At 42.0% G+C, this 26743-nt stretch overlaps 1 protein-coding gene and 1 long non-coding RNA gene across 2 annotated transcripts; one reads left to right on the forward strand and one right to left on the reverse strand.

Moving 5' to 3' along the window:
• Positions 1-1127: 1127 nt before the first annotated feature.
• Positions 1128-8694, reverse strand: LOC132389595 (uncharacterized). The gene is made up of 2 exons (XR_009510617.1): positions 6420-8694; positions 1128-5703 (listed from the first exon to the last, which is right to left on the reverse strand). It is a non-coding gene; the product is annotated as an uncharacterized LOC132389595 (long non-coding RNA).
• Positions 8695-8852: 158 nt separating this feature from the next.
• LOC132389592 (E3 ubiquitin-protein ligase TRIM39-like) lies at positions 8853-26328 on the forward strand. The gene is made up of 5 exons (XM_059962077.1): positions 8853-8939; positions 9350-9583; positions 11395-11417; positions 11504-11622; positions 21432-26328. Exons 2-5 carry the CDS (start codon positions 9476-9478, stop codon positions 22001-22003), a joined length of 822 nt encoding a protein of 273 aa, XP_059818060.1. The 5' UTR covers positions 8853-8939; positions 9350-9475; the 3' UTR covers positions 22004-26328.
• The last annotated feature ends 415 nt before the right edge of the window (positions 26329-26743 follow it).

A 26743-nucleotide genomic window follows, 5' to 3' on the forward strand; every position in this document is an offset into this window, starting at 1 on the left:
TTTCGGTTCACCAATGGTGGTTAATAGTCGTTTATCCCCCCTCAGCCCGGCAGATGATTGCATTTGTTACATTAATGTCTAGAAGATCTATCCTACTGGATTGGAAAGAAAATAGTCCTCCAGCTATATTTCAGAGGTTTTCTCAAACTATTTCTTGTTCGAGTTTAGAAAAAATTACAAGTGTTGTCTTTGACCCTTCAGTTAAATATGAAGAAACTTGGAGACCATTTATTCAACATTTTCATATAAGCTAACCTGACTTTTCCTAAACCTTACTTTTATTGTCCTTAATTATTTGGATGGAGGTGCGGAGTTATTGACGCTACTGTGTATAATTGATATAATGCAATGGCCCATGTCGGTTAGGATTTTTTTCATTTTTTTGGGGGGGGGAGGGTTCCTTATTTTATCCATTTTTTATAACCACTATGAGTTTGGGAGCTTAACATTAATAAGGTATTTATACCTCAACCTATTAATTCTGTACTCTCAATCACTTTGTATTCATGTTTCATTTATGTTTGTTTAAAATAAATAAAAAGATTTAAAAAGGACTACTCTGAGGAAAAGTTGGAATAGGCGCAACGGGCCGAGTGGCCTGCTCCTGTTTCCTTTTTCTGAAGTCCGAGTTTACCTTTGCGCCTGGTTCTCCCTGGGCCTTCAGCCTGTCCTTTTGCACAGGGGAGCGCTCACACACCGGAGCTCCATCGGCAGCCGCTGCGGGCCAGCACCCGTATCCCAGCAGCAGGAGACAGGACCGGGAGGAAACTCCGGACAACAGGCCCCGATCCACGGCGGGGAAAGACCGGGCTCCCCCTGTGTGGCTGAAACATCTCACGGAATCTCCGCCCGAATCGTCACCTCCGCCATCGGAAGGGTTCAAAACTCCGGCCGCTGTTGCAGCCTTTACCCGGGGAGCTGCTCCCAATCTCGGGTCTCTCACCGGGTCCACTCGTTCCCGGTTCCAAACTTCGGTCCGCCCACTGACACTCCTCAGCCAATGGAGGCAAGAGTCTCCCAGTGGTGATCTCTGATTGGCTGTGAGTGTATCCCGGGTCGGGCTGCTGCCGGTTGCTGGAGATGTCAGTCACAGTTTGATCTCAGAAACAAAGCAAGTTCACCGAGGCTCAAAGTTCAAAGTAAATTTTATTATTATTTTTCAATATTTTAAATTTTTATTGAACACAAACAAAAACAGAAACACTAAACATATGCTAACAAAGCCAGGAAATCACACAAAAGCAACAACGAATATATAACTATTAACTTTAAATATACAAATAAACAAGGAAATCCGCTCTAAATACTGTTGGACAGAAGGGACTGTATCTTAGAGGAGTCACAAAACAAGAACATTTACAGAGATAACACAAAACATTGACAGATTTGTACAGTCTTTACAGGTTTCTGGTTACGGGAACTGTTCAGAGTATAAACGTATAGTTTGAAGTCTGAGGTAAAAATCTAAATGAAGGTTTCTTATTGCTGTGTTTGCATTTATGGATACAAAATTTGCTGTAAATTAACAAAAGATTTATGATAGAGAAATGATCCCTGTGAGATTTGGTATTACTAGTAAACCCAATAAGACATTTTCAAAACAAAAAGTAAAATCCACATTAATATATTAATCTATAAATTGACAAACATCAAACCAAAATGTTTTAACATATTCACAATCCCAAAACAGATGAAATAAATCCTCTGGATATCAACCACAAAAAGAACAGTTAGTCTCAATATCAGAATTAACCCTTGTCAAATAAACATTATTTGGTTAATATCTATGTATAATTTAAAATAAGCCCCAAATACTCCTCCACCTCAGATTCCCCAAGTGACTATTCCAAAAACTAACAGAGTACATATAAGTCGCCACAAACAACTCCTGCAAACATGCAGAGCAAAGCTACAGAATGGTAACTATATCTGGATCACTGAAAGATCAACCAGAGTGCAGAAGACAACAAACTTCGCCAATGCAAATAAACAATGAGAACATGAAATAACCGCAGCGGCTGCCGATAGATGTCCGGTGCTCTCAGCTCTCCCTGTTCAATCTGACAGGACAAGAAACAGTGAGGCACAAAGGTTACCGAGTGTTTCAGAAAACAAGAAATCGAGAAGGCGTGGCCATTCGGCCCTTGCGCTACCACTGTCCTTCAACTCAGAACATGCTTGACTTTTGACCTCAGCACCACTTTCCTGCAACTTTCCATCACCGCTGAGCCCCAGGATATGTCTATTCAATTCCGAAACCTTGTGGAGATAATTGCAATGATTCACTGCACTCTGGGTGAGGACATTTCTCCTAACCTCAGTCCTGCTCAGTTCTCCTCGTATTCTGAGTTTGTGAGTGCTGGTTCCACACCTTCTGGGAAACATCATTCCAGCACATCCACTTTAAATATCTTGTGAGATTATATTTCTCTAATTCTGAGACAGGAATACAATCTGTCTCAGTTAAACCACCTCTTGTTTCACTCATTTTGAGACAGTCCCAGTACGATCATTTGTTGTGGGAGCAACTCTATGGACATCAAGTGAGTGCAGTTATCCTGTGTTGTTCCACAGCCTGATGGTTGAGGGGTAGTAACTGTTCCTGACCCTGGTGGGGCGAGTCCTGAGGCTCTTGTACCTTCTACCTGATTACAGCAGTGAGAAAAGAGCCTGCCTGTATGGTGAGCCTGATCACAGCCGCCTGTATCACCGTCCCCTCTGGCCTGTCCTATCCGGGACCAAAGGGATTGTGGAGAGTAAATGTGGTACTCTGTCGAGTATCACTGTGATCCGTCCCCTCTGGCCTGCACTATCCGGGACCAAAGGGATTGTGGACAGTAAATGTGGTACTCTGTCGAGTATCACTGTGATCTGTCCCCTCTGGCCTGCCCTATCCGGGATCGAAGGAATTGTGGATAGTAAATGTGGTACACTATCGAGTATCACTGTCACCCAGAATCACTTCCTGCCCCTTATTATTCTTGTCTGTGATTCCAGTGCGACAGTCTCCGGCCTAATGTCCCCTCTTTCTACAAACTCCTTTTCTGTCCTTAGCCAAGTGTCCTCTTCATCTGCACCATCCGCACGATCCTGCCACCCGTTCTGGGTTCTTCGTCGGGACCCGAACTCCATCTCCTCACTACCGGTTCTCTGTGCACACTCTCGCTTTTCCACAGTCCCTTTAAAGAGTCAATTGCGCTCCCTATTCATCAGAATTTATGTCACCCGGGGCCAGGTCTGACACAGCGAATTGAGATTAGTTTACTTAATGGAGTGGGCAGGCTTGGGCCTGAGACAGTTTAAAAAAGTCTGCACTGCCAGCTGGACACACTGATCTGTCCAGGGATTTGCCGGCATTGGACTCTCATGTATCCTTAAAACGAGCTATAAAGTACGCAAGGGATTCTCCTTTTCTCTGCAGTTATCAGATAAATTCTCAAAATCCGCATGCAGTCGGGCTGTCATTCAAATGGGTTCCCTTACCTCAGTGACCCACCGTGCCAGGGCCTGTATTACATCAGCCCCTCTGGTGGCTCCCGGTCACCAACGAGCGTCTGCCTGTGAAAGGGGAACCCACTCCCTGTCCGTGTCCGAGAGGTTCCATATATAACCCTGAGGAGTGGCACAAGTCCCCGGGCAGGGTCTGGAAAGGGGAACCCACTCCCGTTTTCAATGAATTCAGGTAAAGCCCCTCGTCCAGACGGTTATACTGCTGAATATTTTTAAATCCTTTTCTTCTATACTCGCTCCTTGGCTTTGTAAAATTTTTAAAGATGCGTTAACTGTAGGTAAATAACCACAATCTTTTTATGATGCCTCCATTAATCCAATTGTTAAAAAAGATAAAGACCCCTCTGAATTTGCATCCTATTGGCCAATATCCTTGCTGAATACGGATTCTAAGATTTTTACCAAAATTTTGGCCACTACATGAGAAAATGTATTATCTCAAATTATCTCTGAAGATCAGACCGGATTTATTAAAATCTGTTATACATCTTTTAACATTAGAAAATAAATTAAAATAATTTATACTTCTTCATCTAAAATACTAGAATGTCATTTCTTTAGGTGCTGAAAAAGCGTTTGATAGATTTGAATGGCTATATTTAGTTAATACATTGCAGAATTTTAATTTTAGCTTGAAATTTATATCATGGATTAAATTAATGTATTATAAACCTTTGGCTTCACTTCTTACCAATAATCAAAGATCTCCTTTTTTTCAGTTGTCCCGTGGTACGAGGCAAGGCTGCCCTTTAAGTGCTCTATTATTTGACATTGCTTTGGAACCTTTAGCCATTGCCATTCGTGAATCACCTAATATTTTTGGTATTACTCGTGGGTAAGGGACTTATAAGATATTATTATATGCTAATCATTTGCTACTATACATGTCTGACCCTGAGAGATCTATTCCTGCTGTTTCATCCTTGCTTGCTCAGTTTAGTAGCTTTTCTGGCTACAAACTGAATTTTAATAAGTGTGAATTATTTCCATTAAATATGCAAGTTCCAATTTATAAACACTTACTGTTTTAAGTTGTCACAGATCATTTTACTTATTTGGGTATTAAAATTACCAAGAAACATAAGGGTTTATTTAAAGTTAATTTTTTACCTTTAATTGAACAAATCAAGCAACTCGTTACCAGGTGGTCCCCATTATCTCCGTAATTGGTTGGTTGAATTAATACTATCAAGATAATAGTATTACCCAAATTTTTATATTTATTCCAAGCATTAACAATTTTTATTCCTAAATCTTCTTTTGATATTATTGACTCCAAAATACCCTCGTATGTCTGGCAGAATAAAAATCCTAGATTAAGTAAAATATATTTACAGAAGCCTAAGAAGGAAGGTGGTTTTGCTTTGCCAAACCTGAGATTTTACTATTGGACAGTTAATATTCAATATTTAATATTTTGGACACGAGAATTGGTTGTAGTACCTTGCCCACAATGGGTAAATTTGGAGTGTAAATCTGTACAAGACTTCTCATTGTTTTCTATTTTAGGATCTTTGCCTCCTTTTGCTTTATCTAAACCAAATAAACAAATAACTAATCCTGTAGTTAAACATACACTAAGAATATGGTTTCAATTTCGTAAATTCTTCAGCTTGAATAAGTTTATCTTATCAACCCCTATTATATCTAACTTTTTGTCCAGCCCTCTTTTATGGACTAAGCCTTTGTGTTATGGAAAACAAAACGTATAACATGTTTTCGTGATCTATTTTTAGATAACAGTTTTATGTCCTTTGAACAGCTATCCAGCCTAAAACTCATTTTTTTTTAGATACTTGCAAGTTAGCAATTTCTTGAATGTTAGTCTTTTCTGAAATTATGTCCAATGGACATTACAGAAAAAAATTCTGGCTCTGAATCCTTGTCAGAAGGGTTTAGTAGCTATTATTTATAATATGATCATGAAAATACAGCCAGGAGTATCAGAAACAATTAAGAAGGAATGGGAAAAAGAACTTCATAGTCTTATACCCACAGGGCAGTGGGAGAACATTTTACAATTAATCAATTCTTCTTTTATTTGTGCTAAACATGCCTAATACAATTTCAGGTTGTTCATAGGGCTCACATGTCCAAGGATAAACTCGCTCGATTTTATTCTTATGTTAATCCAGCCTGTCACAGATGTCATTCTGAAGTCGCTTTATTGACCCACATGTTCTGGTCTTGCCCCTGTTTGCAAAATTATTGGAAAGATATTTTTGGTATTATTTCAACAGTTCTGAATATCAAATTTGCAACCACATCCTATTACTGCAATTTTCGGTTTACCAATGGTGGATAATAGTCGTTTATCACCTCCCCCCCAGCCCGGCAGATGATTGCATTTGTTACATTAATGGCTAGAAGTTCTATCCTATTGAATTGGAAAGAAATTAATCCTCCAACTATATTTCAGTGGTTTTCTCAAACTATTTCTTGTTCAAGTTTAGAAAAAAATTACAAGTGTTGTCTTTGACCCTTCAGTTAAATATGAAGAAACTTGGAGACCATTTATTCAACATTTTCATATAAACTAAACTGACTTTTCCTGAACCTGACTTTTATTGTCCTTAATTATTTGGGTGGAGGTGCGGAGTTATTGACGCTACTGTGTATAATCGATATAATGCAATGGCCCATGTCGGTTAGGATTCTTTTTCATTTTTTTCCTCTTTTTTTGTAACCACTATGAGTTTGGGAGGTTATTATCATCTATTTCTATTTATACCTTAACCTATTAATTACGTACTCTCAAGCTCTTTGTATTCGTGTTTCATTTATGTTTGTTTAAACTCAAAAAAAAGATTTAAAAATAAAGGACTATTCTGAGGAAAGGGTGGAATAGGCGGAACGGGCCGAATGGCCAGACATGCTCCTGTTTGTTATTTTCTAAAGCACGAGTTTACCTTTGCGCCTTGTTCTCCCTTGGTTTTCAGCCGTTCGGATTGCACAAGGGAGCGGTGAGAGCTCCGGAGATCCACCGGCAGCCGCTGCGGGGCAGCTCCCGTCTCCCAGCAGGAAGGGACGGGTCTGGGAGACAACTCCAGACAACAGGCCCCGATCCTCGGCGGGGAAAGGCCGGGCGCCCTCCGTGCAGCTGAAACATCTCACGGAATCTCCGCCGGTCGCTTCAGCTCTGCCTTCGAAAGGATTCACGACCCGCCGGTGGTGCAGCCGAAACCCGAGGCGCAGCTCCCGGTCTCCGGCCCACTCGGTCCCGGTCCAAACAGCGTCCCGCCCACTGACACCCCTCAGCCAATGGCAGCATCCCTCTCCCAGCGGTGGTCGCTGATTGGCTGTGTATGTGTGAGAACGGGCTGCTGCTGGGAGCTGGAGATGTCAGTCACAGTTTGTCCCCAGAATTAAAGGAAAATCCCCGAAACTCAAATTTCAAAGTAAATTTTATTATCAGAGTACAGATAAATCACCACATTCAACCCCGAGAAGCATTTTCCTGCGGACGTACTTAGAAAAAGTATAGAATAGTAACCATAACAGAAGCAGGCAGTGAAAGATCAGCCAGAGTGCTGAAGGTAACAAACTGTGCAAAAACAGAGAAACACCGATAAAATAACAACAGCATGAAATAACCGCAGCGGCTGCTGATGGATCTCCGGAGCTCTCACCGCTCCCCTGTGCAATCCGACAGGCGGAAGGCCAAGGGAGAACAAGGCGCAAAGGTAAATTCGTGATTTAGAAAATAAGAAACAGGAGCAGGCGTTGCCACTCGGCCCGTTGCACTGTTCTGCCCCTCACTCAGAACATGTTGAACTTTGACCTCAGCGCCACTTTCCTGAAACGTTCCCAACATCGCCGAGCTCCTAAATATGTCCGTTTACTTTAGGAAACTTGTGGAGAAAACTCCAAATATTCACTGCACTGTGTTGGGGAAATTTCTCCTCATCTCAGTCCTGCTGAGGTGGCCTCGGATTTTGAGTCTGCGATCCCTGGTTCCACTGCCCAGCCAGGAAAAACATCATTCCTGCCCCTACCCTGTAAATACCCCATGAGACTGTGTCTGTCTCAGTCGGGAAGCTTCTCCATGTGAACCTTGTGTTAATGAAATTGGTGACAGTTCTTTTAGACCAGCAGCTTTGACCACAAGAACACCAGACAGTGGTCAGCACGGAATGTCCTGCAGTTACTGCAGGAGAAGGACTGGATGGACACAGTGGAGTGGTTCCCTGAGCAGACAGTCCAGACCATCTGGCAGAATGCCTCATCACCAGATCTCTCCAACGGGCAGCACGATTACTGCTGTCCTGATGAAGGGTCTCGGCCCGAAACGTCGACAGTGCTTCTCCCTACAGATGCTGCCTGGCCTGCTGTGTTCCACCAGCATTGTGTGTGTTGTGTGATTCCCCGAGTCTGCAGCGCGCGTAGTGGACAATCCCGGTACTGCAGGGGATCAGCAGCTCCCCGAAAGTGAAAGCATTCTGAATCAGTAAGTGCTGGAGTTAACATGGCTTCGAAAGGAGAGACCGACAGTTGGACCGAGGAGGTAATTTGCCCCGTCTGCCTGGATTTCTTCACCGATCCGGTTATACTGGAGTGTGGACACAACTTCTGTCGCTCTTGTATCACACAGTATTGGGAAAGGGAGCAGAGAAACTCCTGCCCGGAATGTAGAGAGGAGTTTGCTGACCGCACCCTCAGGGTGAATCGGGCCTTAGCAAATCTGACACAAAAAGTTCGGAATCTAAGCCTGAATCCGAAAGGGAAGGAAAGTAAACGTCACTGCGAGGAACATGAGGAAGAATTGAAGCTGTTTTGTGAAACGGACAGGACACTGATCTGTGTGATCTGTAGAGACGCGCAGGAACACAGAGAGCACCGCTTCATGCCGATTAAAGAAGCTGTTAAAATCTACAAGGTAAAAACTAACGTTAACTTAACATATTTCCTTTGTCCTTTGCTACACCTGACTCCTAACCTCCTCCCTCGTCGCCATTCAGGGCCGCAAACAGCCCAGTTCCTCCCGTTTCTTCCATGGTCGATTGTCCTCTCGTATTAGATTCCTACTTCTCCAGCCCTTTACCTCTTCCACCTGTCCCCTCTCAGCATTACCCTCCCCCACGTTCCCCCTCACGCTGTCTCACCCGTCACCTGTCAGCTGGTTCTCATCCCCAACCATTTTATTCTGGCTCCTGTCACATTCCTTCCCAGTCCTAATGAAGGGTCTCATCCCGGAACACCGACTGTTTATTTCCCCTGAATAGATGCTGCCTAACTCACTGAGTTCCTCCGGCATTTTGTGTGATAATCGGGTTTGATCACCTGTTACTTTTGAAGCATCTTTGTTTCTATTTCCTTCACTCTCTGACTTCCAGGATCAGCTAAAATCTTCCTTAGACTCTCTCACAAAAAAGGAATCAGACTTCCAGGAAAAGGAGCAGCAACAGAAAGAGAAGATTTCCGGAGTTCGGGTGAGGCTTCCTGAGCGGAATTTCTGATTTTACTGTCGAGTTTTGCTCCCTTTAATGCAGAGTAGCCGAGTATCGCAGCTCCAGTGACCTGGGTTCGATCCTGACCTCTGCTGCTGTCTGTGTGGAGTTTGCATGCTCCCCCTGTGACCACGAGAGATTCCGACACATCCCAAGGACATGCCGGATGAATGGCTAATTACCGTTAACCCTGTGAAGGTGGGGAGGGTGTGTGTGAATCAGATGGGAGTTTATGGGTCAATAAGTGAGAGTAGGTTTCAGGAAAACGTGAGGGAATGGTGTTGACGGGAATGCACTCAGAAGTAGCATGGACTCCAATAGACCGAACTGAACGACAAAAGGAAACAGAGCACAGCAATGCAGTATATTAATCTTCACCTTTCATTCAACAGGAACAGTCACACAGTGTTCAGTCCCACATCACATCCCAGTTTGCTGAACTGCGCCAGATTATCACTGAGAAAGAGCAGAGCTTACTCAGGGATCTCAGGGAAGAAGAGAAGAGGATTCTCAACCCAATGGAGAAAAATCTTCTAGCACTTCAACAGAATATAAGGAGTATTCAGGAGGAAATCACTAAGTTAAAGGAACAGATGGATCAGAAAGATGGTGTGATATTTCTCAAGGTGAGGGATTATATTTCAATTTGTTTCTGTCAAAGGGCACGAAATAAACAGTGGTATATTTGAAATAAACACAGCACAGAGGCCAATTCTAACAAATCAATTGCCGCTGCTGGCGACCTCACACAAGTTGTTATACCTGCATGATGCACCCTCCCATCGCTCCAATAATGACATTTCAAAATGTCCAAGATACGCTTTCAGTCCTTCATTAGTAAAATACAATCTTGAAGCGATGAAGCTTCAGGGTAATTCATTGTAAAGTAAGCTGCAACACAGCGGTCAAGAACAGAATGACATCCGCCCATCCTCCCCTCAAAACTGTGAAGAACAAAGTATGAATACGTAACTTATTCCCTTCGCTTTTACCACGTCCCCACTCACGTGACGAGTTACCATAATAAACACGTAACACAGAATACAATGCAGACAGAAAACAGACGTGTTGCTCCTACACACAGCATTTACAAATGGCAGCAAACTGTTTCTCACCAGACAACTGATACAACTATTCAGGGTTGTTGTTGTCCCATAATAATAAGATTATTAAGGGATTGGACACGCTGGAGGCAGGAAGCATGTTCCCGCTGATGGGTGAGTCCAGAACTAGAGGCCACAGTTTAAGAATAAGGGGTAGCCCATTTAGAACAGTGATGCAGAAAAACTTTTTCACGCAGAGAGTGGTGGATACGTGGAATACTCTGCCCCAGAAGGCAGTGGAGGCCAAGTCTCTGGATGCTTTCAAGAGAGAGTTAGATAGAGCTCTTATAGATAGCGGGGTCAAGGGATATGGGGAGAGGGCAGGTACGAGGTACTGATTGTGTATGATCAACCATGATCACAGTGAATGGCCGTGCTGGCTAGAAGGGCCGAATGGCCTACTCCTGCACCTATTGTCTATTGTCCCAAAACTAGACTTCCACAACTTCTGTACATCCCAGGACAGAATGCAAATCTCTCTGAAATTATTTACTCCGATCATAACACAGAGCTGCTGACTGTTTCCTTAAATACCGCATTAAATATCCTCCAAAACTCCCATTAACACCCGGTTCCAGTCACAGGCTGTGAGTGTGCCTGTTGCAGTTGGTGTGAGGGTCTCTCTGTCAATCAGTGAGAACAAAGAATTAGACCCACACATCAGACTTATCTCCTGTATCCGGTTTCCGTCAGATTATGGAAACTTTCACTGTCTCTTTATTTTTTGGATACATTTCACATGGGATTATATCCCATTCTCTATCATAAACAGGCCATTAGGTCCATCTTCTATCAGTATCCCTGCTTCACAAGCCCCCTGCCACCTACTCACCGCACCCAGCAACAGTGCCCCGAACTCCCTGGTCCCTCACGTGTTTATCCAGCCTCCCCATTACAGTCAGTCTCTGCTGTTCCATTTCATCCACTCCTGTGACAGCGAGTTTCACATCCTCCTCACTAAATTTCTTGTGGAATTTGTTAAAATCCATCTGGAATTACATCTCCCCACGAGTCTCCCCATAAATAGAGGTACTTCCTCCACCTGCACACAATCACATACATCACTGATCTTAAATTCCTCCATCCTATCACACTGACGTCATATCCAGATGATAATGCACAGCCTGTCCTGTCCTCCCTGTAAGTTTCTTCCTCTCAGTAATGGTCTGACATTCATAAACTTTCCCTGTCATTTACCCCATGGTTCTGTATTGTCCGTGTGTCTGAGTGATTGTGGGAGTGGGAATTTTCAACACCTTGTAATGATTTGGATGAAATTCAGGATGTGGACAGTAAGTCCAAGTCTAATCAGATTTGTGTTTTATTTATTTCAGGAGGAAGCTCGTCGGAACAGAAGGTAGGACAGGCTCTTTACTGAAACCCTGAATGGATTTGAAAATAGTTCAGAATAGCAATTTATAACCAGCAGTTTAATATTTACAGGATTAATGACGATGTCCAGGAATTGTCAGTGACAGATGAGACCCTACCGGTTGAAAAATTCGATCACCTCTATTTGTTGAACACAGTGCTGAGAGAAATGCTTGATGCTATTAATCGAGGTAAAACTTACAAAGATTCATTTCTCCTTGTTTATGAAGATCAATTTACTTCCAATTTGAGGCAAAGATTGTCTATAATACTGGGGTGCAGGGGAACTGAAGTTTATTCCACATCAACCCCACTGACTGGGAGGCATCACTGTCACATGGTCAGCTGGAGATGTCAGACCCCTGGACACACCAGCACAGGGTCACAATACAACCAATACACGGGACTGGCAGATGAACCACTGTGTTCCAATCCCAGGCGAATGCACTAACACACCAGTACATAAGTTTGGATCTAACCAGAGGAACTGGGAATTTAATACTGACAATAATATTGTAGGGAATAAAAATGAGTATCAGTGTGGTGACCGGGATTGTCAGGAAAATACACAAGTCCTTCATGTGCCCTGTGAGTGCAGACCCTGACTGACACAGGTCTTCCCCCTTCCGGATCAGCAACTCTCACTGTTGTTAGAGGCCGAAGAGGGGAGTGGTCGTGATCGGGGACTGAATCACCAGGGGAACAGACAGGAGAATCTATTGATGTGAACGGGACACCCGAATGGTATGTTGCCTCCTGGGTGCCAGGGTCAGGGATGCCTCGAATCGTGTCCGCAGCATTTTAGAGAGGGAGGCCAAAGAGCCAGATATCTTGGTAAATTTATGACAATGACATTGGAAGTAAAAGCAAAGAGGTCCTGAAAATAGAATTTGGAGAGCTTGGTAGAAAGCTCAGAAGCAGTACCCCCAGTGTTGTAATTTCTGGATTGCTGCCTGTGCCACGTGCTGGTGAGGGTAGAAACAGGATAATCTGACAGAGAAACATGGCTGAGAAGATGGTGCTGGGGACAGGGATTCAGGTTCTTGGATCATCGGGATCTGTTCTGGTGGAGGAACGAACTGCTCAAAAGGGATAGGTCGCACCTCGACCCGAGGGAGAACAATATTCTCACAGAGAGGTTTGATAGAGCTGTTGGGGAGGGTCTGAACTAATTTGTTGGGGGGGAGGTCGGGAACTGGAGTGAAGGGATAGGACTGATGGTAAAATGCAAAGATAGCGTGCAGTCAGACTGTCAGATATGGCGGACAGATGCGAGGACAAAATGTCAGCCAGCAGGGTGAGTGTCAGTGCATTAGAGATGCAGATTTAAAAAGGGTAGCAGATACAGTACACAAAGTGTTATATCTCAATGCATGGAGTATGAGAAATAAGGTGGATGATCTTGTTGCACTATTACCGATTGTCAGGTGTGATATTGTGGCCATTACAGAATCATGGTTGTAGTTGGGATCTGAATGTCCAAGGTTACACAATGTATCGGTGGTGTAGGAAGGTCGGGTGAGGGGGTGGTGTGGCTCTGCTGGCAAATCAGCAGCTAGATGTGACATAGGATTGGAAGATGTTGAATCCTTGTGGGTTGAGGTAAGGAACTGCAAAAGTAAAAATGACACTGACACCAGTCATATACAGGCCTCCCAACAGTCAGTGGGTTGAGGCCCACAGATTACAACTGGAAATAGAAAAAGCTGATGAAAAGGACAATGTTATGATAATCATGGGAGATTTCAACATGCAGGTCAATTGGGGAAATCAGGTTGGTAAAGGATTTCAAGAGAGTGAGTTTGTTGAATGCAATGTGATGGCTTTCTAGAGCAGTTTGTCGTTGAGCCTACTCGGGGAACAGCTCTACTGGATTGGGTGTTATGTATTGAACCAGAGGTGAGTAGTTAAAAGAAACCTTAGGAGGCAGAGCTCACAACATGACTGAGTTCAACTTGAAATCTGATAAGGAGACAGTAAAGTCTGACTTTGTAGTATTACAGAGGAGTAAAAGAAATTACAGTGGTCTGAGAGAGGAGTTGGCCAAAGCAAATTGGAAGGAGATGCTGCCAGGGATGAGAGCAGAGCAGAAATGGTGTCAGTTTCTGGGAAAATGAGGATAGATGTACTCCAAAAATAAATAAATACTCAAATGGCGAAATAGTACAACCAAGGCTGACAAGTTAATGTAAAGGCAAAGGAGAGGGCATACAACTAAACAAAAATTATTCGGAAGAGAGAGGATTGGGAAGCTTTTAAATATCTACAGAGAGGAACTAAAAGGTGGGAAAAATAAACAAGAAATTGATTTGAATTGAACTGGCCCGGTTGAAGAAGCTGTCCCGGAGCCTGTTGCTCCCGGCTTTTATGCTGCGGTACCGTATCCCGGATGGTAGCAACTGGTACAGGTTGTGGTTGGAGTGACTCTGGTATCCAATGATCCTTCAGGCCCTTTTTACACACCTATCTTTGGAAAACAAGATAGCAAACAATATCAAATTATTTTTCAAGTATTGTAAAAAAAATAAAACAGAGATGAGAGTGGATATAGGAAAGCTAGAAAATGAGGCTGGATGCATAATAACAGAGGATAAAGAGATGGCAGATAAGCCAAATATTTTGCACCAGTATTCACCGTGGAAGACACCAGCACTGTGCCCGGTGTTGAGGGTGCGAGGGAAAGAAGTGAGTGCAGTTACATTACAAGGGAGCAAGCTACTCAAAAAGCTGAAAGCCCAAAAGATGACAAGTCACCCAGGACCAGATGAACTGCACCCCAGTGTTCTGAAAGAGGTCGCAGTAGAAATTATGGAGGCATTCCAAATGATCTTTCAAAATCACTGGACCCTGGCATGGTGCCAGAGGACTGGAAAATGGCAAATGTCACTTGACTCTTTAAGTAAGGAGGAAGGCAGCAGAAAGGAAATTATTGACCAGTTTGCCTCACCTCTGTGGTTGGGAAGAAATTGGAGTCAGTTGTTAAGTATGAGGCTATGGAATACTTGGTGACACTGGACAAGATAGGACAAGTCAGCATGGCTTCGTTAGGGAATATTCTGCCTGACAAACCTGTTGGGATTCTTTGAGGAGATTACAAGCAGGATCGATAAAGGGGATGCAGTGGATGTTGTATACTTGGAATCTCGGAAGGCCTTTGACAAAGTGCCACGCATGAAGGTGGTAACCAGGTTAAGAGGCCATGGTATTACAGAAAAGTTACAGGCATGGTCAGAACATTGGCTGATTGGTAGGAAACAGCGAATGGGAGTAAACGGAACCTTTCCTGGTTGGCTGCCAGTGACTCGTGTTCCTCAGGGACACAGGTGTTAGGACACCTTCATTTTATGCTGTATATCAAGATTTAGCTGATGGAATAGACAATAAGATATAGGAGCAGAAATAGGCCATTCGGCCCATTGAGTTTGCTCCAATATTCAGTCATGGGAAGACCCAATTCTTCCGGACATCCCCACTCCCCTGCTTTCACCCCATACCATTTGATGCCCTGGCTAAATGAGAACCGGTACATCTCTGCCTTAAATATGCCTTGGCCTCCACAGCCACATGTCGCAACAAATTCCACAGATTCTCCACACACACTGACTAAAGTAATTTCTCCGCATCTCAGTTCTAAAAGGACGTCCTTCAATCATGAAGTCATACCCTCTTGTCCTAGAGTAAATGGCTTTGTTTCCAGGCTTTGCAGATGATACGAAGATTGGCGGAGGGGCCGGTAGTGTTGAGGAAACAGTTAGGCTGGACAAGGACTTGGATGAGGAGAATGGGAAAGAAATTGGCAAATTATATACAATGTTGGAAAATACATGGTCCTGCACTTTGGTCGTAGAAATAATGTGCAGATTTTTTTTTCAAATGGGGAGAAAATCAAAAAATCTGAGCCGAAATTGGATTCAGCAGTCATTCTGCAGAACTCCCTAAAGGTTAACTTGAAGGTAGAGTCACTGGTGAGGAAGGCAAATCCAATGTTAGCATTGAATTCAATCGGTTTAAATAGCATTCATTTCAAGAGCAGGGATGTGATGCTGAGGATTTATAAGGCACTGGTGAAGACTCACCTTGAGTATTGTGAACAATTTTGGGCTCCTCGTCTAAGAAAAGATGTGCTGGCATTGCAGAAGGTTCATTTCATAAGGATGATTCCAGGAATGAAAGGGTTATCATACGAGGAACGTTTGATAGCTCTGTGTCTGCACTCGCTGGAATTTAGAAAGATGAGGGGGAATCTCATTGAAACCTTTCAAATGTTGAAATTCCTAGAAACCTTTCGAATGTTGAAAGTCTCAGACAGAGTAGATGTGGAAGGGATGTTTCCCATGGTGGTGGAGTTTAGGACAAGAGGGCACAGCCTCAAGACAGAGGGGGAATCTATTTAAAACATGCGGAGAAATTTGTGCCAGCAGCTAGTGAATTTGTGGAACCTGTTGGGTGTATTTAAGGCAGAGCTTGATAGGTTCTAGATTGGACACAGCATCAAAGGTTACGGGGAGAAGACCAGGTAGTGGGGCTGAGGAGGGAAAAAAAGGATCATCAATTATTGAATGGCGGAGCAGACTCGATAGGAAAATGGCCTAATTCTGCTCCTATGTTTTATGGTGATCAGACCACTTCATTGAAGCATTGTGAGAATCAGCTCGGACACACCAACAAGCATTGACATGAGTCAAGATTTCATCTCGGGAGAAGCACACACAGCATAACCGGCCTGGCAAAGCTCCCTCACACACATACACAGGAAGGACTGGCAGATTGTAGTCAGAGCCTCAGCAATGTACATTGTTATTTCCCTCAGTAACCTGGAAACCAGTCTCTTCAGAGACAGTAATTTATTCATTTAAACAACTCAATCACGTGTGACACATTGTCAACACACACCAGACATGTGATGACACACTGTAACATACAAATTCTTCAATGTGCACACTATCCTTCAATGTGTATACACACCACACGGATATTTACCACAATCAACACACACACACACACACACACACACACACACACACACACACACACACACACTATCAGAGTGTGACACACGGCCACAGTTATAGGCACAAATTCCCATTTAGGATTGAAATCTGCCGTCCTTACCCAGTCTGTCTGTTCTGTGGCACTGAGCTGCCCTCTGACGTGACGTCACATCAACACTTCACAGACAGACTCCAGGGTGAGATTCCTCAGGAGGATGATCTGGGAGGGTTTGATGGATGTTGAACTCACGGCCCACTTCATCAATCTGCAAGACTAAGATGTCTTCCTGAGCATGGCCCATTTGTGTGTTTGCCCCCCCCCCCATCCCTCTAACCATTCCCCATCTGTGTATTTATTTTAAAATATGTTATTTTTTACCTGTTTCTACAGCGTCTGAGGGCAAATTCCGTTCAACAACCTCCCTCTCTCTGAGAATGTTACCCGATTTCCCATCTCACTTTCCATCTGAGGCCTCTGGTTCTGTACTCCCATTTCTTGGAAAAAGAACGTTATTTAAGCTCCTTAGAATTATTTCCCTCCATAAGGGGTCATACCTGAACATCCTACACTACAGCTGAATAGCCCAAGCTTACCCACTCTCTGATTTTAACCCAAGCCCCCAGTCCTGGTAACATCCTCCTGAAGCCTCCTGTCCAGTGTAATGACATCCTCCCCATATTCGGGAACCGGAAAAGCAGACAATACTCCAAGTGTGGTCTGTCATCGACATCAAAGGCCTTGCTTAAGTTCATGTGGACAGTGTGGAATAGGCTGATGAATACAGGACTGAAGGTGTTTTTTTAGATTGGGACAAGAAGGGCGGCGTGGGAGCTAAATTCTGAAGGAAGACAGTGTAAAAAAAAAACTTTGTGTACAAGAACGGCGAGACTGCACAGGACAGCGCGGAGAGTTTAAAAAGATGACCACCCTATACAGCGGGCAGCGGAGTGGGTGGCAGCAGAGTGTAGGGCTTTGGCTCAACGGGCTTAGGCGGTAACGGGAAGAGCTGAGAGCGAGGAACCGACTCTTTTTCTCCCCTTGGCAAATCGGCCTGGACGGACGGGGGAACAGCAGGGCACATTAGTTAACCGTTTAAAAAGTCCGTGTGCTTGGTGAAGTAAGTGGGTGAGTAGACCCATCTTTCTTTGTGTCATTCCTGTAGAATTAGGTAGCATGTCTGCAGGGTCTGTGCTTTGTTCAGGGTGTCAGATGTGGGAATCCTGGGAGACCTCCAGCCTCCCTGATAGCCACATCTGCACCAGGTGAACCGAGATTCAGCTCCTCGGAGACCGTGTTAGGGATCTGGAGCTGCAGCTTGATGACCTACTGCTTATTAGAGAAAATGAAGAGGTGATAGACAGGAGCTACAGGGCGGTAGTTATCCCTAGGCTACAGGGGTCAGAAAACTGGGTGACTGTCAGGAGAGGGAAGGGAAATGCCCAGATAGTGGAGAGCACCCCTGTGGCTGCCCCCCTCAGCAACAAGTATATCGTTTTGGACGCTGTTGAGGGGGATGACCTGACAGGGGACGGCTACGGTGACCGGGTCTCTGGCACTGAGCCTGGCGCTGTTGTGCAGGAGGGAAGGAGGGAGAAGAGGAATGCGGTAGTCATAGGGGATTCCATAGTCAGTGGAACAGACAGGAGATTCTGTGCGCCTGGCAGAGATACCCACATGGTGTGCTGCCTCCCAGGTGCCAGGGTACAGGATGTCTCGGATCGGGTCCAGAATATCCTGAAGGGAGAGGGCGAGCAGCCAGCTGTCTTGGTACATGTTGGTACCAATGACATAGAGAGGAAAAGGGAGGAGGTCCTGAAGAGAGATTTCCGGGAGTTAGGAAGGAAGCAGGGAAGCAGGACCTCCAGGGTAGTAATCTCAGGATTGCTACCTGTGCCACGTGCTAGCGAGGGCAAGAATAGTAGGATCAGGCTGATGAATGTGTGGCTGAGAGACTGGTGCAGGGGGCAGGGCTTCAGATTCTTGGATCATTGGGATCTCTTCTGGGGGAAGTATTACCTGTTCAAAAAGGACGGGTTACACCTGAACCCGAAGGGGATCAATATCATCGCAGGAATGTTTAATAGAGCTGTTAGGGAGGGTTTAAACTAATTTGGCAGGAAGGTGGTAAACCGGAATGATAGAGTGGAGGAGAGGGAATCTATAAATCTAAGATAGTGAGCAGTAAAGATGTCAGGAAGGACAGGCAGGTGATGGGGCAAATTTGCAGCCACTGGGATGAGTTGCAGTGCAATCAAAGCAAAACTGACCAAATACTGGACTTAAGGTGTTATACTTAAATACACACAGCATAAGGCATGAGGTGGATGATCGTGTCGTACAGCTACAGATTGGCAGGTATAATTTTGTGGCCATCACTGAAACGTGGCTAAAGGATGCATGGCTGTGAGAGCTGAACATCCAAGGATACACGGTGTATCGGAAGGATAGGCAGGTAGGCAGAGGGGGTGGCGTGGCTTTATTGGTATGAAATGATATTAAATCATTAGAAAGAGGTGACATAGGATCGGAAGTGCAGAATCTTTCTGGGTTGAGCCAAGAAATCGCCGGGGTAAAAGGACCCTGATGGCAGTTATCTACAGGCCTCCTAACAGCTGCAGTGATGTGGATTACAAATTACAACAGAAAATAGAAAAGGCTTGCCAGAAGGGCAGTGTTATGATAATTGTGGGGATTTTAACATGCGAGTGGATTGGGAAAATCAGGTCGACACTGGATCTCAAGAGAGAGAATTTGTAGAATGTCTACGAGATGGCTTTTCAGAACAGCTTGTTGTTGAGCCCACTAGGGGATCAGAGATACTGGATTGGATATTGTGTAATGACCCAGAGGAGATTAAAGAGATTGAGGTGAAGGAACCGTTAGGAGGCAGTGATCGTAACATGATTGAGTTCACTGTGAAATTTGAGAAAGAGAAGCCGAAATCCGATGTGTCGGTATTGCAGTAGAGTAAAGGAAATTACAGTGGCACGAGAGAGGAACTGGCCAAATTTGACTTGAAAGGGACATTAGGGGGAAGGACGGCCTAGCAGCAGTGGCTGGAGTTTATGTGAGGAGTGAGGAATGTGCAAGACAGATATATTCCAAAAAAGAAGAATTTTTCAAATGGAAAAAGAGAAGTCAAAGCCAAAGTAAAAGCAAAGGAGAGGGCATTCAAAGAAGCAAAAATTAGTGGGAAGACAGAGGATTGGGAAGTTTTTAAAAGCTTACAAAAGGAAACTAAGAAGGCCATTAAGAGGGAAAAGATGAACTATGAAAGGAAGCTTGCAAATTATATCAAAGAAGATACGAAAAGCTTTGTCAAGTATATAAAGAATAAAAAACGGGTGAGAGTGGATATTAGACAGATAGAAAATGATGCTGGAGAAATTGTAATGAGCCCACAGGGCTCCATGTTGGGGCCACTTCTTTTTACATTGTATATCAACGATTTGGATTATGGAATAGATGGCTTTGTGGCTAAGTTTGCTGATGATACAAAGATAGGTAGAGGGGACGGTAGTGCTGAGGAAACAGAGAGTCTGCAGAGAGACTTGGATAGATTGGGAGAATGGTCAAAGAAGTGGCAAATGAAATACAATGTTTAAAAGTGTATGGTCATGCACGTTGGTAGAAGAAATAAACGGGCTGACTATTATTGAAATGGAGAGAGAATTCAAAATTCTGAGATGCAATTGTACTTGGAAGTGCTTGTGCAGGATACCCTTAAGGTTAACCTCCAGGTTGAGTCGGTGGTGAAGAAGGTGAATGCAATATTGGCATTCATTTCTAGAGGAATAGAAAATAAGAGCAGGGATGTGATGTTGAGGCACTATAAGGAACTGGTAAGACCTCACTTGGAATACTGAGTGCAGTTTTGGGCTCCTTATTTACGAAAGGATGTTCTGACATTGGAGAGGGTTCAGAGAAGATTCACGAGAATGATTCCTGGAATAAGAGTGTTAACATGTGAGGAATGTTTGACCGCTCTTGGACTGTGCTCTGTGGAGTTTAGAATGAGGGGGAACCTCACAGAAGCATTTCGAATGTTGAAAGGCATGGACAGAGTGGATGTGGCAAAGTTGTTTCCCATGGTGGGGGAGTCTAGTACGAGAGAGCATGACTTAAGGATTGAAGGGCGCCCATTCAGAACGGAGATGCAAAGAAATTTTTTTAGCCAGAGGGTGGTGAATCTGTGAATTTCTTGCAGCAGTGGAAGCCAAGTCATTGGGTGTATTTAAGACAGAGATTGATAGGTATGTGAGTAGACAGGTCATGGTGAGAGGGTGGGAGAGTGGGACTAAATGAGAGAATGGGAAAATGGATCAGCTCATGATAAAATAACTTCTGCTTTAAAAATCAAACACAAGAAAATCTACAGATGCTGGTAATCCAAGCTGCACAGGTCCTGATGAAGGGTCTCGCCAGATCTCTCTGACACCTGTCTGGAGAGAGTTGATGTTGGGAGGATGTGGGTGGGTCGGGAACGGTAAGCACAGCCTCCAACTATAGGGATGTCCATTTAGGACAGAAATGAGGAGGAATTCCTTTATCCACAGGATAGTGAATCTGCCACAGGCAGCTTTGGAGTCCAAATAATTGAGTATATTTAAAGTAGAGTAACACACACAAATTGTTGGGTGAACAGCAGGCCGGTAAGTTTCTATGGAAACGAGTAAACAGTCTAGGGTTCAGACTGAAATAATTCCTCAATACCTGTGTTGCTTAAGGGTTCCTGCAAATTCATCCCCTGTCCTAATGAGGGGCTGTGGGGGATGGGGTTGTGGGAAAGGGGACAAAGTCATCCTCATCTGCCATCTTTGCCCCCTCCAGCTTCTCATTACGTCTACACACACAGTTCACCCACAGGGTTTCCACCCCTCCCCCTCCTGGTCCAATCTGCCATTCATCTCTCCCCCACTGGTTCCCATTGTCACCTCCTTTAATGTCTCAAACCATCACACTGCCCCACTTCACACTCACAGATGAAATTCTCTGCTTCTCCCCCCAGTCTCTGTCACCCTGGATGTGGAAACGGCGAGTCCGTGGCTCGAGGTGTCTGAGGATCGGAAGAGTGTGAGAGGGACCGGGACCCGGAGGAATCTCCCTGACACCGGGAAGAGATTCACAAACTGGGCTTGTGTGCTGGGATCGGAGGGATTCACATCGGGGAGACATTACTGGGAGGTGGAGGTGACGGGGAATCGGGTCTGGTGGCTGGGAGTCGCCGCAGAGTCTGTGGAGAGGGAGGGATGGGTCAGTCTGAGTCCGGAGACCGGATTCTGGGTCATCGGGCGGGTTGGTGACGTGTTACAGCGGTTTGGTGACGTGTTACATCGGGATTGTGACGTCTCCGGTCGCCCCTCCCCCGAGTCCCGTCTTCCTGCCGGTCCCATCCCCGGGAGGGTGGGAGATTATCTCAGTTACGAGTCCGGGACAGTTTCATTTTACAACGAGGAGACCAAGTCCCATCTCCACACCTTCACTGGGAATAAATTCACGTGGAAACTTTATCCTCTCTTCCGGACCTGGGGTGTGAACCAGTGGCTGAGAATCTGCTCCGGTTCCGCTCCGGGTCTGTAAACGGGTCGGGTCCCGGGACCGGCGACAGGAGTAAAGTCCCTGTAAATATAAATGTGCGGAGAGTGCAGCTAAATACGTGGCTAAGGGGATGGTGCAGGAGGGAGGGCTTCATGTTTCTGGACAATTGGGCTTTGTTCCCGGGAAGGTGGGGCCTGTTCCGACGGGACGGTTTGCCCCTAAACTGGGCGGGGGGGGGGGAAATAACATTCTTGCGGGTAGATTTGCCAGTGCTGCTCCGGGGAATTTAATCCAGATTTGCAGAGGGAGGGGAACCAGAGTGTCAGAGCAGATAGTGAGGTGCAGGAGGATAAGGAACATGAGAGGACTGCATGTATAAACGGAAATGAAAAAAAAGCGGATGATATACATATTCTCAGGTACATCTATTTCAATGCACGGAGTATTGTCGGTAAAACAGATGAGTTTAGGGCTTGGGTTGACACGTGGGATAACGTCATTACTGCTATTAGTGAGGGGCAGAACTGGCAGCTTAATGTTCTGGTAAAATTGGAGAACGGCCAATTTTGTGGAAATGAAAAAGGATCCAGGAAGAGTGGATTGGGATAAGTTTTTTTTCTGGCAAGGATGTGTTCAGTAAGTTCACAGGCATAAGAAATTAAATAGAGATTGGGTTGGAAATGTTATAGCAACTTCATTTAATTCAAAATCGAGAGGAGTTGCAATTTCGGTTAATAAATCTTTACCAATTAAAATACAAAATGTAATAATTGATTCTGTGGAGAGATATGTGATTATACATTGTCAAATTTTTTCAGAATTATGGACTTTTATGAACATTTATGCACCAAATGAAAATGATGCAAAATTCATACAAGAAGATTTTTTGAACTTGGCTGACGCAAATTATAAAATATTAATAAGCAGAGATTTTAATTTTTGTTTAGATCCAGTTTTGGATAAGTCAACTAAAGTTGTTACAAAATTAAAAGTAATAAAACTAACTTTATCATTAATGGAAGATTTAAACCTGATTGATATATGGAGAAAAATTAATCCAAGAGAAAGAGATTATTCATTTTATTCAAATAGACATAAAACTTAGATGGAGATTTAATACAATTTTATTAAAACGTCAAGATTTTTGTGATTTTATGAAAAAACAGATTCAATTTTTTTTGGATACAAATTTACATTCAATTGAGGATAAAATTGTATTATAGGAAGCGATGAAAGCATATTTTAAGGGGTCAGATTGTAAGTTATACATCTAAAATTAAGAAGGAAAATTGGGAAAAGATATCATAAAGTTAGAAAAAGAATCTCAATGATATATGACAGAAGAAAAATAAAGACAACTTGTTAATAAAAAACTACAATATAATACACTCCAGACATATCGTACAGAAAAAGTAATTATGAGAACTAAACAGAAATATTATGAATTAGTTGAAAGATCACATAAAATTCTTGCTTGGCAGTTGAAAACAGAACAGGCTTTTAAAACAATAAATGCAATTAGAACAAGTGTAAATAAGGTTGCTGATAAACCTTTAGAAATTAATGAAACTTTATTTTTTTTTATACTGAACTATATCAATCAGAATCACAAAATAAGATTACTGAGATAGATAAATTTTTTATCACAAATAACCCTTCCAAAATTTAATTTGGAAGAACAGAAAGGATTAGATATGCCCTTTACATTAAAAGAGGTTGAAGAAGCTTTAGGATCACTTCAGAGTAATAAATCCCCAGAAGAAAATGGTTTTCCTCCTGAATTTTATAAAAAAATTTAAAGATATATTAATTCCTCCCTTTATGGAATTAATATACCAAGTGGAAAGAATGCATAAACTCCCACAATCTTTTTTAACAGCGATCATAACGGAATTGCCAAAAAAGAGATCCTCTAAAACCAACATCATATAGGCCTATTTCTTTGTTGAATACAGATTATAAGATAATAGCAATAATTTTATCTAATAGAATATCTAAATATTTACCAAAATTAATACATATGGATCAAACAGATTTTATTAAAAACAGACAATCAATGGATAATCTAACCTGGTTACTTAGTATAATTCATCTGGCACAAAAAAGAGAGGAAATGAGTGTGGCATTTGCTTTGGATGCAGAAAAAGCATTTGATAGATTGGAATGGGATTTTTTGTTTAAGGTATTGGAAAAATATGAGCTAGGAAGATCTTTTATACAATGGATTAAAACCTTAAATACTAATCCTCAAGCTAAAGTAGTTACAAATGCTCAGATTTCAACACCATTTTGCTTAACGAGGTCAACTGGACAAGGCTGCCCGTTATCACCTGCTTTATTCGTATTGGCAAAAGAACCATTAGCTGAATTAATTAGAACAGATTCAGATTTTGGTGGTTTTAGAGTTAATCAAGAAGAATATAAGATTAATTTATTTGCTGATGATGTTTTGATTTATTTAACAAACACATTACAATCTTTGCAAAGATTATCTTTTAAATTGGAAGAATACGGGAAAGTATCAGGGTATAAATTAAATTGGGATAAAAGTGAAATTTTACCCCTTACCAAACGAAATTATAATCAATGTCGATTAGTAACTCAATTTCGATGGTCAATAAATGGGATAAAATATTTAGGTATCAGAGTTGACAATGATGTAAAAATTTATATAAACAAAATTATTTGCCATTATTAAAAAAAATAAAAGAGGATCTTGATAAATGGATGATGTTACCAATAACATTAATAGGTAGAGTTAATGCTGTAAAAATGAATATATTCCATAGATTGCAATATTTATTCCAAACTTTACCAATACAATTACCGCAGAAGTTTTTTCAAGAACTAAATAAATATGTAAGGAAATTTCTTTGGAAAGGAAAGATGTCAAGAATATCATTGGAAAAATTGAGATGTAAATTTGATTTAGGAGGGTTACAACTTCCAAATTTTAAGAATTATGATAAAGGAAATCAACTTAGATTTATTGCATCTTTTTTTGATGAAAAAAAAAACCCGGCATGGATTAGAATAAAATTAGATAAGATAGGAGAAAACATACCAGAAGATTTTACATACAAATGGGAATCCAAATTGATACGGGAAAAAAAAGAATCTCCTATATTAAGACTCTTGATTGATTTATGGAATAAGGTAAATATGGACGATAAGATAAAGAAATCTTTATTAGCAAACTTTAATTCAAAATAGGCTTATTCCTTTTACAATGGATAATAAACTTTTACATAATTGGTTCCAAAAGGGGATTAAATATATACGTAATTGTTTTGAAGGAGGTATATTGATGTCGTTTGATCAATGAAAAAATAAATATAAAATATCAAACAACACTCTTTTCTCTTATTTTCAATTAAAGGACAATTTACGAAAAAAGCTGGGTCAAACAATGTTGATGCCAAAACTTAGTGAAACAGAAATATTAATTCAAAAAGGAAAAATTTAAAAAAATACATCTTGTATGTACAATTTGATTCAAAAACAGACTGAATCTGGAATTCATAAATCAAGACAAAAATGGGAAACTGATTTGAATTTTAAAATTGTTGGAAAAAGTTGGTCAAGATTATGTTCTGATAGTATGATAAATACAATAAATGTTCAAATTAGATTAATACAATATAATTTTTACATCAATTATATATAACACCACAGAAAATAAAGAGATTAAATTCAAATATGTCTGACCAATGCTTTCGATGTAATCAAGAAATTGGTACTTTTTTACATTCTACTTGGTCTTGTTTTAAAATTCAACCATTTTCGATATATCTGACTTTTATTGGAACAAAGTACTGGAGTTCAACTCCCAAATAGTCCAATATTATTTTTATTAGGAGATATTGAAAGGACAATACCGAAAATTAAATTGAATAAGTATCAGAAAAAATTTAAAAATATTGCATTGGAAGTAGCTAAAAAAGTTATCGCAATTACTTGGAAATCTGAGTTATATTTAACTATGGATCATTGGAATAATGAAATATATTGTTGTATTCCACTTGAAAAAATTACATATAATCTGAGAAATGAATATCATATATTTTTCAAAATTTGGCTCCCATACCTACAAAAGATGGGATTAAATATAGAGGTCCTTTGAAGATAAAATTATAATGTAATTGGGGAAAGTAAGAATACATATAAATATTATTTTGAACTCCATGGAGCATGTGGGTATCCTCCAATATCGAGGCAATCTTTTTCTTCCTTATTTCTTTCTTTAGATAAGGGTTAAGGTGGGGAGGGGGAGGAGGATTAATATTATTTTTCTTTTTCTTACTAATTTTTCATTACATTTATTCTTTGTAATTTTCTAAAAATTTAATAAATAAATAAAAAGAGCATCCCAGTAATCCAACAGCCCACTCACCTTTGCTACCCTTTATGTCATTTCCTTACGTTTAACACAATTATTACGTGCCTTTTCCAGCTCAAACTGTGAATTGATTTAAAGTCAGTCCCATAATTTAATAGCTTTTATTTGAAAACTATCTACCCTCGCAAAGATTGTACTTAAGTCTGCATTTGATTTTTCTTCAGCCTTGTACGCTTCACATTGAAGTAGTATGTGTTTCGACGGTTTCATAATGACAAAATGTACACGACACAGAATGAAGTTTTCCAATTAGTTACAAGGCGTAATTAAGCATAGTGTGGATATTTCTGTCATGTGAATATCATTCCTTCACTTGTTTTAAGCCCTTCTTCTATAAACCCAACAGGTTTATGTATTCTGAAAAGGTGTCTGTCTTTACGTCC

Source organism: Hypanus sabinus, unplaced genomic scaffold (assembly GCF_030144855.1).
Source record: "Hypanus sabinus isolate sHypSab1 unplaced genomic scaffold, sHypSab1.hap1 scaffold_609, whole genome shotgun sequence".
Lineage (NCBI taxonomy): Eukaryota > Metazoa > Chordata > Chondrichthyes > Myliobatiformes > Dasyatidae > Hypanus > Hypanus sabinus.